The sequence below is a fragment of the Dermacentor andersoni genome, chromosome 9 (genome assembly GCF_023375885.2).
Source record: "Dermacentor andersoni chromosome 9, qqDerAnde1_hic_scaffold, whole genome shotgun sequence".
Classification (NCBI taxonomy): domain Eukaryota; kingdom Metazoa; phylum Arthropoda; class Arachnida; order Ixodida; family Ixodidae; genus Dermacentor; species Dermacentor andersoni.
Window position 1 is genome coordinate 37,792,921 of NC_092822.1, and position 13,004 is coordinate 37,805,924.

Sequence of the window (13,004 nt, forward strand, 5' to 3'; positions counted from 1 at the left end):
CATGCTCCTATTCATTATTTTCTTTTTTCCAATCTGTGCACTTGCTTCAATAGTAACTGTAAACTGTACTCTGTGCATTTTAAAATGCCATTAGCTTGTCCAGATGCCATACTTCACTCTTTACTTGTTTCGGCTGTACACAAAGCAGCTAGATATACCAATCTGCCTGTTTTTTTTTTTAAACATCTGCTTTGATGCAAGAGCATTCACAGAAGCACATGCTCTCATCGGGAAAAAATTTCGGTTTTTGTGCCATGCGCAGGATTCCTTGAGAGTAGCTGCAGCAGGAGCACCGAACCGGCATCTTCCGACATGTTCCCGGGTTTTCCGAGCTCCGGCTCATCCCAGGCCATGCCGGGATCTGCCCCTTTGAACCCCAGCGCAGCCGCCAACCCCTGGTTTCACCAGTCAGCTTTCTCTATGGCTGACCTTCACTCAGGCGCCTCGGGGACTGCCTCCTCCTCGATGGCAGGGTCTCCTTACTGGCTTCCACACCCCCAGTACACGGCCACGCCCACCGCCGATCCGCACCAGTCGCGCTACGGCACGGGCAATGACCTGTACTCTGCCTCAACCTCTGCGACCCCATGGTGGTTTGGACACAGCACCTCGGCTGCAGGAAGTGGGCTCCACTCGTCACAGTATTTCCAGCAGCACATGACGCGCAACGACCACATGTCGAACCCTTTCCAAGCGTCGGGCACAACCCAGTCGAAGACTCCGGGATACCTCCAGCATGGGCTGGCGACCCAGCAGCACCTGCAGCAGCAGCAGCAGCAGCCTGCCGCGCCGTCCCCTGCCACTCAACAGCAGCACCTTCATCAGTCATCGGTCCAGCAGCAGCAGCAGCAGCAGCAGCAGACGTACCATCACTCACCGGCCACATCCCAGCATGAGGCCATGTCATCCCCCGCCACCACCCCCATCCAGCCAATTCCATCGAGTCAGCACCAGTCTATTGGCATCTCCAGCCAGCATCAGCGCTCGCTGATGTCCTCATCATCACAGCAGCTGGCCTCGCCGACCTCAATGATGGGTCAGCAGCATGATGGCATGGGTGGCCAGACGAGTCGATCTCATCAGCAGCATCAGCAACATCAGCAACAACAGCACCAACAGCATCAACAACAACACCAGCAGCATCAACAACACCAGCAGCACCAGCAACAGCAGCATCAGCAGCATCATCAGCATCACCAAATTCAAAGGCCTGCGGTACCGAGAGCACAGCAACAACAGCAGGCGCAGCAGCCGAAGGGCAATTACGGCAGCATGGCACAGCAGCACGTTCAGTCCACCTCGTCGCAGCGCATGAATCACCAGAGCATGATGCCCCCAATGTCCTCAAGCTCCCAGATGATGGCGCCGCAGTCGCACCTGCACAACAGCATCGCCTCCAGCGGACTCGATGCTAACATCCAGCCCATCTTCGAGCTGTACGGGCACGACCCGCTCGCAGCGGTGCAGAATTCGCAGCTCCACCATCAGCAGCCAAGGTTCGACATGTCCGCAAACTCTGGGAACCAGCAGGGCTTCGCACAGCTGCAGCAGCAGACGACGTGGATACCTCCCGAGGCGAGCTCCGAGGTGTCCAAGGCTAAGTGGGCCAAGCCTGAAGCCGGCGCCGAGGCAGCAGCCGAGAATGACACCAAAGAGGATGCAGCTAAGCCTGATGCGGCGTCTGGTTCACCCACCAAGAAAGGCAAAGGGAGGCGTAAAAAGGAAGAAGGGTCTAAGAAGAAGCAGAAACAGCAGGAGATTCTCGCCGACGCAAAGAAAGGGTTCCAGAGGAAGAACATTCGGTGAGTCACATATCGAAAAATTTCTTTTTCCCCACCCCCACTTGAGTAATGATTTTTAGAGTGTAGGTCGGCAGGTTTGGCTCTTGGCTGCATTCAAATGGGGGTGGAATAAGCCAGGTGCGCAGAACTGGTCCTTTGAGCGCTCTGAGTCAGAGTGCCCTGATGGTACTGATGTTAGTGTAAAACGACGACACAGAAGGTGGTCACATGGGAACAGAACATCATGGTGTAATGGCACTCGTTCCGACTCACTTGGTCGTTTGCAATGCTGCTACTCGTTCTGCAGCTTAAGGTACATACCAGCATAGGAGAAGACCAAATGAACCGGAGAAAGGGCTCAAAACACCACAATGTTCTCCTCCCAAGTGGCCAACTTCTGTGTCATATCATCTGTACCTTTCTGGGAAACGGAAGTCGAAACTGGTTTGTGGAAAAGCTGTTATAGTACGTTATCTAGGGCACGTTGAGGCTTCCCAGTGCTTTCTTCTGGTGCTTAGTATTCCGAATTCGGCCACTGCTCATGCACAACTCTTTCGTGCAGTTAAAAACAGCAAAAGAAAAAAAAAGCAGAACTTGCACGAAGGAAAGAAAGATCGAAACATAATGCTGCGTTTCTTGGCCTTTTGCTTTGTCCATGTTCTGTCTTAGCGCTGTCATTTTGAAGTTAGAGCTGTAATAGTAAATTACCATTCTGCAGTACTGAAAAGCCGCTCTTAACATGAGAAGGGGCTTGTTAAGTTGAAAACGACACAAGAACGAACGTCAGGTGGTGATGCCGCCTTGAAATTCATGGACTAGCTAACCATGACACGGATCTTCAAGCTGTCCGTTAGGGCCCAGTTAATTTTTTTTTTTTAATCAATAAAGTTGGACCACGATTGAACCTGGCAAGTTTAGAGAACTTCTACGGTGCCATAATGGCTCAAATATGAGAAATTTCTTTGAATTTCGTGACGTCACACTGATGATACAGGTGCCGGGGTTTCGGTCTGAATTCTTTAAAAATTATGGAAGTTTGGCCTCTTCTAATAATTAACCACTCAGCACAAAATCAACGAAAGTAGTTCTGAAAGAATACTTTATCGGTCTAAGCTAATTAAGTATTTTAAGTCCCTTTAACCCTTTATGGACGAGTGTTGTATACAGGCAACAGGCCAGAAAAATATTTGTTTCTTGCTAAGTTTCGGTTTTGAGTACGGAGCTTCTGGCTGGTTGTCTTCGGCCAATACTGACTGACAGACAGCAGTCATGTGTTGTAGCTGAAACACAGGATGAGGACGAAACACAGTGCACAATTCGCTTTCTTTTAAAGCATGACCAGAGTTGAAAAAAAAAAAAAAACCGGTTCAATATCCCAGGCTGCAGCGGTATCTTACAAGTAATGTATTAAAGGAAATTCAACGTATGCTACTGTATTTTTTTTTTTTTCATCCGAGTAGGACTATTTGTGCAAGTTCCACACAAAGCCATAAATGGCCTGAGACAAAGCTCACCTTCAATGTTCTGCCTGGTTTTGACAACAGCAACAAAAAGTTTCCGGGGTATATATTTTCATTGACTACCCTTATGTGTTGTGTATGTTGCACATGTTTGCAAGAGAAACAGTCCTTTAGGTATTTTGATGTCTCGTCTGTGTGAGCTCGTCAAGTGAAAACTTGCGAAAAAGACGAACAAGACTAGCTCGTCCAGCGCCTTTTCTGTGCAAGCCTGAAAACGAATTAAGCTCCTGTGTTGCTCCGCGCTTCTTCCAGACGGCTTGCTTTATATTGTGCTTGTTGCAGTAACATCAGTTAGCGCAACGAGCTGTTGTGTGATGTTGATAGCAGAGACTCACTTGTATGTAGTGAAGCCCACCTTCGTTACAGCGTAAAAAAAATTCTTTTTCTTGGTAAGCTTCCCCATTCTGACATAAATTCAGAATCGTTTGCATGTGACGTTGGGAGGACACATTAACATGCATGCACTAAAGCCAACTTCTGTTACAGTGTATATTTTATTTTATTTTTGTCTAGTGATATTCACATTGCTGACAACTTTTTCGTGTGGTCTTCTTGCTTGATATGATTATCAGACTCATTGGCACACAAAATCGATTCCTTTTCTTTGGCCAGCTTTCTTTATTTTCTTTTTTTTTTTTTCGTTATTTAAATTCAAATGCTGTTTATTGGTAAGATGAGGCTAAACATTTCACGAACTTTTTAATCTGAAAGCTCAAACAAAAATAAGGCATGCTAGCTAATGATTTTAATTAGAATAGTTATTGTTTCTCAGGCAGCATGCTGTACTTGTCACTGTCATTGCCCCTTGGAGACACATTGAACATTGAAGTCCTCTGAATCAGAATTCATAAAAAGTTCTTTGAATTTCCGCAGCATTAAAAAAATAGGCAGCCTTTTTTGTCGACCCCCTATGTAGAAAAGCGAAAGACAAGAGCAACACCGATGCAGTCAATAAGGTTCGTCGCACTATCTGTCATATAAAAACGAAGCCTACCATCAAATTGTAGTTAAACCAACTACTGAATAGATTGCACAACCAAGAGACGTATTCTCGGACGGTCACTTTCGGAGATAAAATTTTCAGTGCGCACTGCTCAACTGGTTGTGCAAAACCGCTATAATCATGCAACACACCTTGTAGTACATCACGTGAAGAGTGTTCATCAGCAGCCAGGTGAATATACCTGGGCATGGTGCTGAAAGAGTTAATAGCCCTACTTTAGCCTTGGGATGGTAATACATTATCTACTACAACCCATGCATGCAGGGACATCAAGAACGAGTCGGACCTGGACGAGGTGACATTGAACGCCCAGAAAGAGGAGCAGGAGCGCATGAAGCGCCTGCAGGAGGCACGGCTCCGTGCGCTCCAAAGCCAGGGCATAACGGCCATCCCTCCCTCTGCAGTCGCCCCGATCGCCCTGGAAAGCAGCAGCAGCAGCAGCAGTGATGATGACGACAGCGCATCGCAGTCTGAGGACGAGGCGATGCCTGCCATCGCACCACGGAGGACAGGTAAATGGGGCGCACTACACCTTGTGTGGGGGCCAGTTACAGGCCAACTGCAACAATATCTCACCTTGGCTAAAACGATCACAAGTGAGTAATGGTATGTACCATTTAAGCAACATAATTGATTAACACTATCTGCCGGGCTACATGGTACATAGTTCAAGGTTAATAATGGCATGGCACAAAAGCAGGCGGACATGAAGCGACACTCGTCACCCAATGTCTGTCACATGGCACTCTTCCCGTCCCGTCACTTCACGTTTGTGCATATTGTGTCGTGCCATTTTCAACATTGAAGCAAGTTTGGCAAAGGTGCTTGTCTGGTAACGGTCTAATTTTCTTAGCAGCAGCCTTTAAATAGCACATAAGATGATGACGCACATACCTTATGGCTAGCAGATGTGAAGTGGGGGCCCTAGCATGTCGCCACCGAAATGCTTCAGCACACAGGCAGCGCCTAATCTAGGAGGTCATGCTGAGGAGTAGCGTCATGCGTACCAGGTCATGCATAATTTCTGGCGAGTGCTAATGGCATCAGCTTCTAATACGTTTAATATATATATAGTGACACTGCGGTGGTCTGCTCCGGACCACTGTCAGTTGCTCTACGATCCTTGAAGAGCCAGGATGTGCGTCGAGTGCGCTGTTGAACGACACTTTACAATGTGGTTGATGAAGATTCAGAGACCTGGATTGGGAAGAATTCGGGATAAGAGTTAATGGAGAATACTTAGTAACTTGAGATTCTCTGGTGATATTGCCTTGCTTAGTAACTCAGGGGACCAATTGCAATGCATGCTCACTGACCTGGAGAGGCAAAGCAGAAGGGTGGGTCTAAAAATTTATCTGCAGAAAACTAAAGTAATGTTGAACAGTCTCGGAAGAGAACAGCAGTTTACGATAGGTATGCGAGGCACTGGAAGTGGTAAGGAAATACATCTACTTAGGACAGGTAGTGACCGCGGATCCGGATCATGAGACTGAAATAATCAGAAGAATAAGAATGGGCTGGGCTGCGTTTGGCAGGCATTCTCAGATCATGAACAGCAGGTTGCCATTATCCCTCAAGAGAAAAGTGTATAACAGCTGTGTCTTACCAGCACTCACGTATGGGGCAGAAACCTGGAGGCTTACGAAAAGGGTTCTACTTTAATTGAGGACGACGCAACGAGCTATGGAAAGAAGAAAGATAGGTGTAACGTTAAGGGATAAGAAAAGAGCAGGTTGGGTGAGGGAACAAACTCGAGTTAATGACATCTTAGTTGAAATCAAGAAAAAGAAATGGACATGGGCAGGACATGTAATAAGGAGGGCAGATAACCAATGGTCATTAAGGGTTATGGACTGGATTCCAAGGGACGGGAAGCGTAGCAGGGGGTGGCAGAAGGTTAGGTGGGCGGATGAGATTAAGAAGTTTGCAGGGGCGACATGGCCACAATTAGTACATGACCGGGGTTGTTGAAGTATGGGAGAGGCCTTTGCCCTGCAGTGGGCGTAACCAGGCTGATGATGGTGATGATGCAGTTTAAATAATGGATGCACATGCAGGCAATGTGACGTAATGCGAATGCATTTCTCTCGCATTTACAGTTACAGTCAAAACCCGCGACAACGAAATATTTTCGTATCCCCAGCAAACGCCAATAAAAATAATTGCATTTCGAGCCTCTTGACAACGAAATGTCGCTGTACTATAATCCCGCATCAATGAAATTTGCCGGATTGTAGCCCCGCATATTACCTACCGCACAAGGCTAGCAGGCTCCTAAATGCACTCAAATGCAATTGCTTTGCACTAAGATTTCATAAAATATCACCACATTACACTTGCGTGGGTGCCGCAATTTTTGTTTACAGAAACAACCAAGCGCCAGGAGTGATCACATGCACCAGAAACACATCATGGCCGCCATCTTGTTTGATGATCGCCTGTTCGAAGCAGCACGCACGTTGCTACCGACATGTGATGGAAGTTTTCGCACACCTAATAGTGTGCGTAATGTGCACCTCGGTGGTCAAAATGCAGCAAATACAAGGAAATCCACATCCCACCAATGTGGAATATGGCGCTTGAGGTGGTGGTTGCAGCATGGAGTGCCATGAATCGGGCCATGATTAAGCAATCTTCCGGGAATATGTATCCCTTACTTCAAGAATGCTGGTTTTGGTGCCGCCTGACAAGCATCGCATGTGGATTCAGCACCGGACGTACTGTATTTATTCGAATCTAGGCCAATAGTCTTTTTTTTCTTTTCTGTTTTTCAAATAATCATATTCCAAACTCTAGGGTCGGCTTAGATTCGAGGATTTTTAAAAACGCACCAGTTTTTCATTGAAACTGCTAAATATGGTGCATAGCTAGCGCCATCTAGAAAAGTCAGTATCGCAGCCGCTACTAGCCGTGCCAGTAGCCAACCGTACACAAGCGAGGTCGCCATTTCGACCTGTGTCGTGTCGGCCGTATCGGTGTGCGCTCCTTGTCGTCGACTCTTACCGTGGGCACTTGACCGACAACATGAAGGCTGCGCTTGCCCAAGCGAACACGGACCTCACTGTCATACCGGGCAGCATGACGGGCCAGTTGCAGCCACTTGATGTCTGCATCAACAAACCTTTCAAGCATCGTCTGCGGAAATATTACACGGACTGGTTGACTGACAAAGACCACATGCTAACAGCAACTGGTCACATCAAACGTGCATCGCTATCGCAGCTGGCGGGCCGGGTAGCTGCAGCTTGAGACGACATCCCAGGTACTTTGATCCTGTGCTCCTTTAAGAAGTGCAGCATATCTAATGCGCTTGACGGTACCGAAGATAGTGCACTGTTTGAAGGTGACAGTGACAAGGAACACAGCGACGAGTCTAGCAGCAACGATGACGTTGAATGAACTCTGCAAGTTCAGATTCAATAAATGCTGTTTGCATTTTGTGAACGCTGTCCTCGCTTTCTTTGTTCGGCCTACATTTGAGGTAATATATATATATATATTGTTGGCTTCGGACTTTAGGGGGTCGACTTAGGATCGGGATCGGCGTAGATTCGAGTAAATACGGTAGATTTGTGCTAAGGGGTCGTAATCTCGATCGATTGCCTTCGAGTATACGAGATACGATCACTGTCGCGCTCAGCACCGAACGGGTCGGCATCTGTGGGCGACAACCTGCACTGGAGAAATGCTACTGCTTGCATGGAGCGTTGTTGCTCCGCGTCTGATGCTGAGTTACACGAAATCTCGCAAAAGGGATCGTATCTCCGAAAGCAATTGACCGAGAAGAATGCTCCACGGCAGTGCTGCCTCTGCTGATCGATGCATGCGGTGCTCTGTGTGCTCTCAGCAATGCGGCAAAGCTTGCGAAAGTAGGCTACCGGAATTTTGACAGGAAACTTTTGTTCTGCGACGCATTACCTATCTTTGCTGTCTGATTTTGTAACAACGAAATTCTGGCGAAAGCGAATTTTTTCGCGTTCTCCGCCGATTTCGTTGTTGCGAGGTTCAACTGTAGCACTAAATTGCCACTGCTGAATTTCTTTTTTCTTCTTAGTTTTGGTGGGGGGAAACCTCAGCTTTGGAAGCCTTTTTGCAACACATCCACACACATTTAAACTGTAAACTTTTGCCCTGAGGCTGCTCTAAATCTATGCTGTCTGAAACTACACCATTTAGTATGTGGACCGCAATTTCGTTGCAGTTGGTCTTTAAAGCTTGTACTCCCTGGAAATCCTAGAGGTCTCAGTTCGGCTTCTGATGGAATTCCATCTGGTCCAGGCTACATGTCACCAAGAGGGTGCAATTGCAGCCTATGACCAAGCTAAACATTAGGATGACATCCTGGGACTATCTTTTGTTTGTTTTTCAATACTGCCAGCCATCTGCAGCCCGAGAAAGAGTTAAAAGGAGTTAAAAAATGCGAAGTGGAGTAGCGTGATACGCAGCGACGAATGGCTTGGAACAAGAGCGTGCACTTACGGAAAGCCGAGAATCATTGATTAGCAGTGAGGAAAGTTCAGTATAACCTGTCCGTGTCTTTCACGGGTGCAAAAAAGTACTTATAGTAACGGTTTGTGCAAGACAATGTTGGTTTCGTGTGTAGTGTGTGTTTGAGTAGACTGGTTTCGGTCGGACTTGTCTGTAGTGTTGGAGCATCACAAGCTTACACTCAGCAAAGCACTTTCCAGTGAATATGTGTCTGTCTTCGTCATGTGGTCTACGCTTGCAAATTGTCACTCGACAAGAACAGTGTTCCTCGCAGTCGGCATAGAAAGTTTCACTTACCCCCGAATGCAGAGATCTAACTTAGCTCGAACTTGACTTCTGGCAGTCTCAAGACAGCTTCGCCGCGCGTCGTAAATCGTGCTTGATCTTGCGGACGACTTGCGAACGACTTGGCTGCGCCGAAGTCCCCTCAAGTTTCAAGTCTGCTCCCGGGCTAGCTTGAAACTGACTTCGTGTGTTATTCCAACATGGCAGCCTCCCGAACGGACGTCGCGCGTAGGTTAGCTGCTTTCGAGTTTGCTTGCCACGCCATGGATACAGCATTTTCAGAGGCGCAGCCCTTGCCCAAAATTCCGCGACTCACCCTACGTGACCGAGGGAATCCGATGGAGCTGTACGGCGACGAACAATTCCTCGGTCGCTACAGATTCACGAAGAACGCCGTGCGACTTCTCGTTATGTTGCCTATCCGGGTAAGCGGGGACAACAGAGGACCGCCTGTGTGCCTCCCATGCTGCAGTTGCTGATGGCTGTGATGTTTTACGGCGCTGGCACGTTTCAAACAGTCACCGGAGGTCCGGTCCGCATTCCTCAGTCAACAGTGTGCCGCGCAGTTGGATAGTGACTCTGCTCATCGCGAAGCACCCGCGCCCGATGCTGGTGCGCTTCCCGCAGTCGCGGAAAGATTGATTGCGAGCGTATTTTCTCATCTCCTGTGACTACACATGCCATCACCAGTTATTAGCGGTCACGACCATATTTACGCTCAGCATGCCGAACTGTCACGCACTCATCCACCGAATACGAAACATGCGCATTAACATAATAAAAAGTAGCCCAAATAAGTCAGTCATGCAGTACATGTGCGCTTACCAGTTTTGTGGCGCTTTCCCTTTTCGTTCACATCTTCCTCTTTCCGCTTTTGCTTCAGGTTCGTCCAGCATTTTTTCCGTTGCAGGTGATCGCGCCGCGTAATCCCGTGGTTGGCATTATAACGTTTTGCTATTTCTTTCCATGTCTGATTCTTCTTGGTCAACGACGCGACATCAGTTTTCTTGCATTCCACAATATGCTTGTAGTCGTTCACGAGTGTCGTCAGCAGGCTCTTTTCGTCTTCTGTAAAACGGGGTGCCGTCTTGCGTTGCGGTGCATTCTCTTTGGAGCAGACCGTACGTGAGTGCGACATTTCAGCGTCAAAGCCTGTTGACAGAACAGCAATTTCGTACCAAATGCGGCGCGCGGCCGTCGCGCGAGCCCCAAAACTTGTTTTCCTAACAGACGACACTTTCCTAGCAGACGACACGCACTGCCAATTTGCAATGTTTACGACTGTGCCACACTCTCCCTCTCGTTGTTCTCGACAAACCCTCCATGCGAAGTAGACAAATCGTTTGCACGTGTCATTTTATTTATTTATTTTGTTTTTTATCGGGTGTTGTCACCCATATGGGTCCGGGCAGGGGGACTCTACGGCGCTCGGTACTCATCGTTCGCAGCACATGTTGCAGTTTTTTTCTTGTTTGTGACTCCGGCCTAGTGCGTTCGAATAGGTTGGCTTTTTCTTCAAAGGGTCACGTAGCCCGAGCAGAACACGGGCCGTCGCCTTCCTCCTGGAATGCCTATAGGCGAAAAGGGACGCGCGAGCTCCCTCAGAAACCGACCGTATGCCTCGTCTCGGCCTCTTGTATCCGGTTGCCGGCCCAGACGGCGCATGAACGCCTTGCGGCAATCGAGAACAAAAGCCGTTTAAAGACCACCATACGAACCAACCATTTCGTTCGCTTCTCTACGGCAACAAACATGCAACAAGACCTCTGAGTTAAAGATAAGCTAAAACCAAAATAAATGTGACGATAAAATTGATTTGCACACAAATACACTGTCGCCTAAAAGTGTAGCGGCGACTTGAAAAGATGGTGAAACCTGCAACTCAAAAAGCGCGCCAAAACACCGAAACTTGAAGACCACTTAAATCCGCCGGGAACGCGCGCTTTCCGCAAGCAACACTGCCCATCGCAGCGGCGGACGTAGCCAGATGGAATAAGTTTACGCAAACTATACTTCAGCACTTATGCCCTGGTGGAAATTTGGAAAGATACATACTTTTTTGCTGTAAAACATGCCTTACGCTAATAAATGTATTGTTAACCTCGAACACAGACGAGCAACCTGCTTTCGCGTTGAAGCACAGTCTTGACTTGACGAAGCAAGTCAGCTTGAGCGTCTATGAAACGCGAAAGCCGACTTGGGCGTTTTGAAGTCCGCCTCTTGCTTCGGGCCGACTTCATCAAGTCAAGTCCAAGCCCGATCCAAGTTAGATCTCTGCATTCGGGGGTTAGACCGATTCCCGGAACGTGTAGGATCTGCATAACTTTTTCAACTTCAGTATGTGAACAAGGTTTGCAAAAGCTTATGTTGTTTGGATTTCGTTAACATGTGGTTTATGTGTTTGGTTTTGTAGCCCAAGCCTTTGATTGTTGTAAAAATCTGTTGCTTAAGGTCGGACCTTTTGCTTTCTTTAAGAGGTGGAGGGCTGGGAATAACCTAAGGCCTGTTGTAGACATGTATTCTTTGTCTTGCTTCTTGTGCAATGCCTTGTCCTAAAAATGATATTCCAGATAAGGTTCTAGACTATTGAAACCTTTAGAAAGAAAGACGCCTCACTCTTGGTGGAATTGTAAATGTGTCGCCTTATTTCAAATGTCCTAGGCTGCTGTAACATCAACAGGAAAAGCGTTATGCTCTTTAAGCTTGAAGCGCGTGATAGACATATGGTTTTACAGTTGTGCCACTAAGTTCTTACCAATTGTTAACAAAGCCGTAACTCTCTCCTCACTTCAGGTGGAGATGTGATAGACATCTCGTCATCAGACGAAGCCAAGATCCCCGAGGAAGAGGACGATGACGTGGTCATGGTAGTGAGTGACGGAGATGACGCGGAGGACGAAAAGGGCGATGACCTGAATGATGGTGCACACATCAACGATGCGGTTAATCTACCAGACACTATGGGTCGTGTCCTGGTCAATGTGGGGCATCCACCCGAAGATCCGGATGTCTTCTTAGCACCGCAGTTGGCACCCATCGTCAAGCCTCATCAGGTTGGTGTTCAAGTGTCATGTAAACGTAGTGCTATAGCCACATTAATTTGGGATTGTTGTCCCGGCTAGGCCATCTTCCTGACCTCATGTCATGAGATTGACACCTGTACATAGTATGTGCACATTATGACCACTCCATTAATGATCATGATCATTTTGTTCGATCCGGCACAAATGTCTCCCAGCGATCCCCATTAATTCGTTCCCTGTACCGTCAGACTGCATTCTATGTCTGCGAATTTTCAAATCTCGTCAGTTCATCCTTATTTGCCATTGATTCTGTTTCCCTGCCCTCGCAACCATTTTGCTGCTTTTAATAGACCACCCGTTGTCTATCCTACCTTATAACATGGCCCGGGCAGCTCCACTGCTTCCTTTCGATCTCTGCTAATGATATCAGGCACTCACGTACGGTCTGATCTATAAACCATAATTCTTACTCTTGCACCTGCCTTCAGAACAAGCATACTTAATCTAGACTCCAGTCACTGTCTGGCCTTTCGGACCACACAGGATCTTTGGGTTCACTGATGGGACAGCTGAGAACAAAGCCATGACAAATGAGCGCTGGCCACAAGCACGCAGGAAGAACCCGCTGTTCATTCCATCAGTTCCCACAGTCCTTGGCAAAAGATGGCTGCCACCTACAATTGCTGCGAGTTGTGATCTGTAGCGCCGACTTGCCATCACTACTGCATAAAACCAGAGTATTCAAGATAACGAACTTGCTAAAGAGAGCTTGTTCTGAAAAGCAACTTTTCTGCGCTTAGCTGCCAACTGGTAAAGCTGAAGGCCTGCTACAGATGCCCATTCTGTGCTTACAACCATTCCCCTCCCTCTCTCTCACTTTTTTCTCTTTCTTCATCCGCTGTAT

At 47.7% G+C, this 13,004-nt stretch overlaps 1 protein-coding gene across 2 annotated transcripts in view; it reads left to right on the forward strand.

Annotated features, from left to right (window-relative positions):
• Nucleotides 1-13,004, forward strand: part of LOC126527689 (helicase ARIP4) — a 50,009-nt gene that overhangs the window by 5,672 nt on the left and 31,333 nt on the right. For both annotated transcript variants that reach the window (XM_050175556.3, XM_050175557.3), the window contains exons 3-5: nucleotides 263-1,802; nucleotides 4,569-4,816; nucleotides 11,871-12,130. In XM_050175556.3, the coding sequence (XP_050031513.2) occupies nucleotides 263-1,802; nucleotides 4,569-4,816; nucleotides 11,871-12,130 (2,048 nt within the window). The remainder of the gene's footprint in view (nucleotides 1-262; nucleotides 1,803-4,568; nucleotides 4,817-11,870; nucleotides 12,131-13,004) is intronic.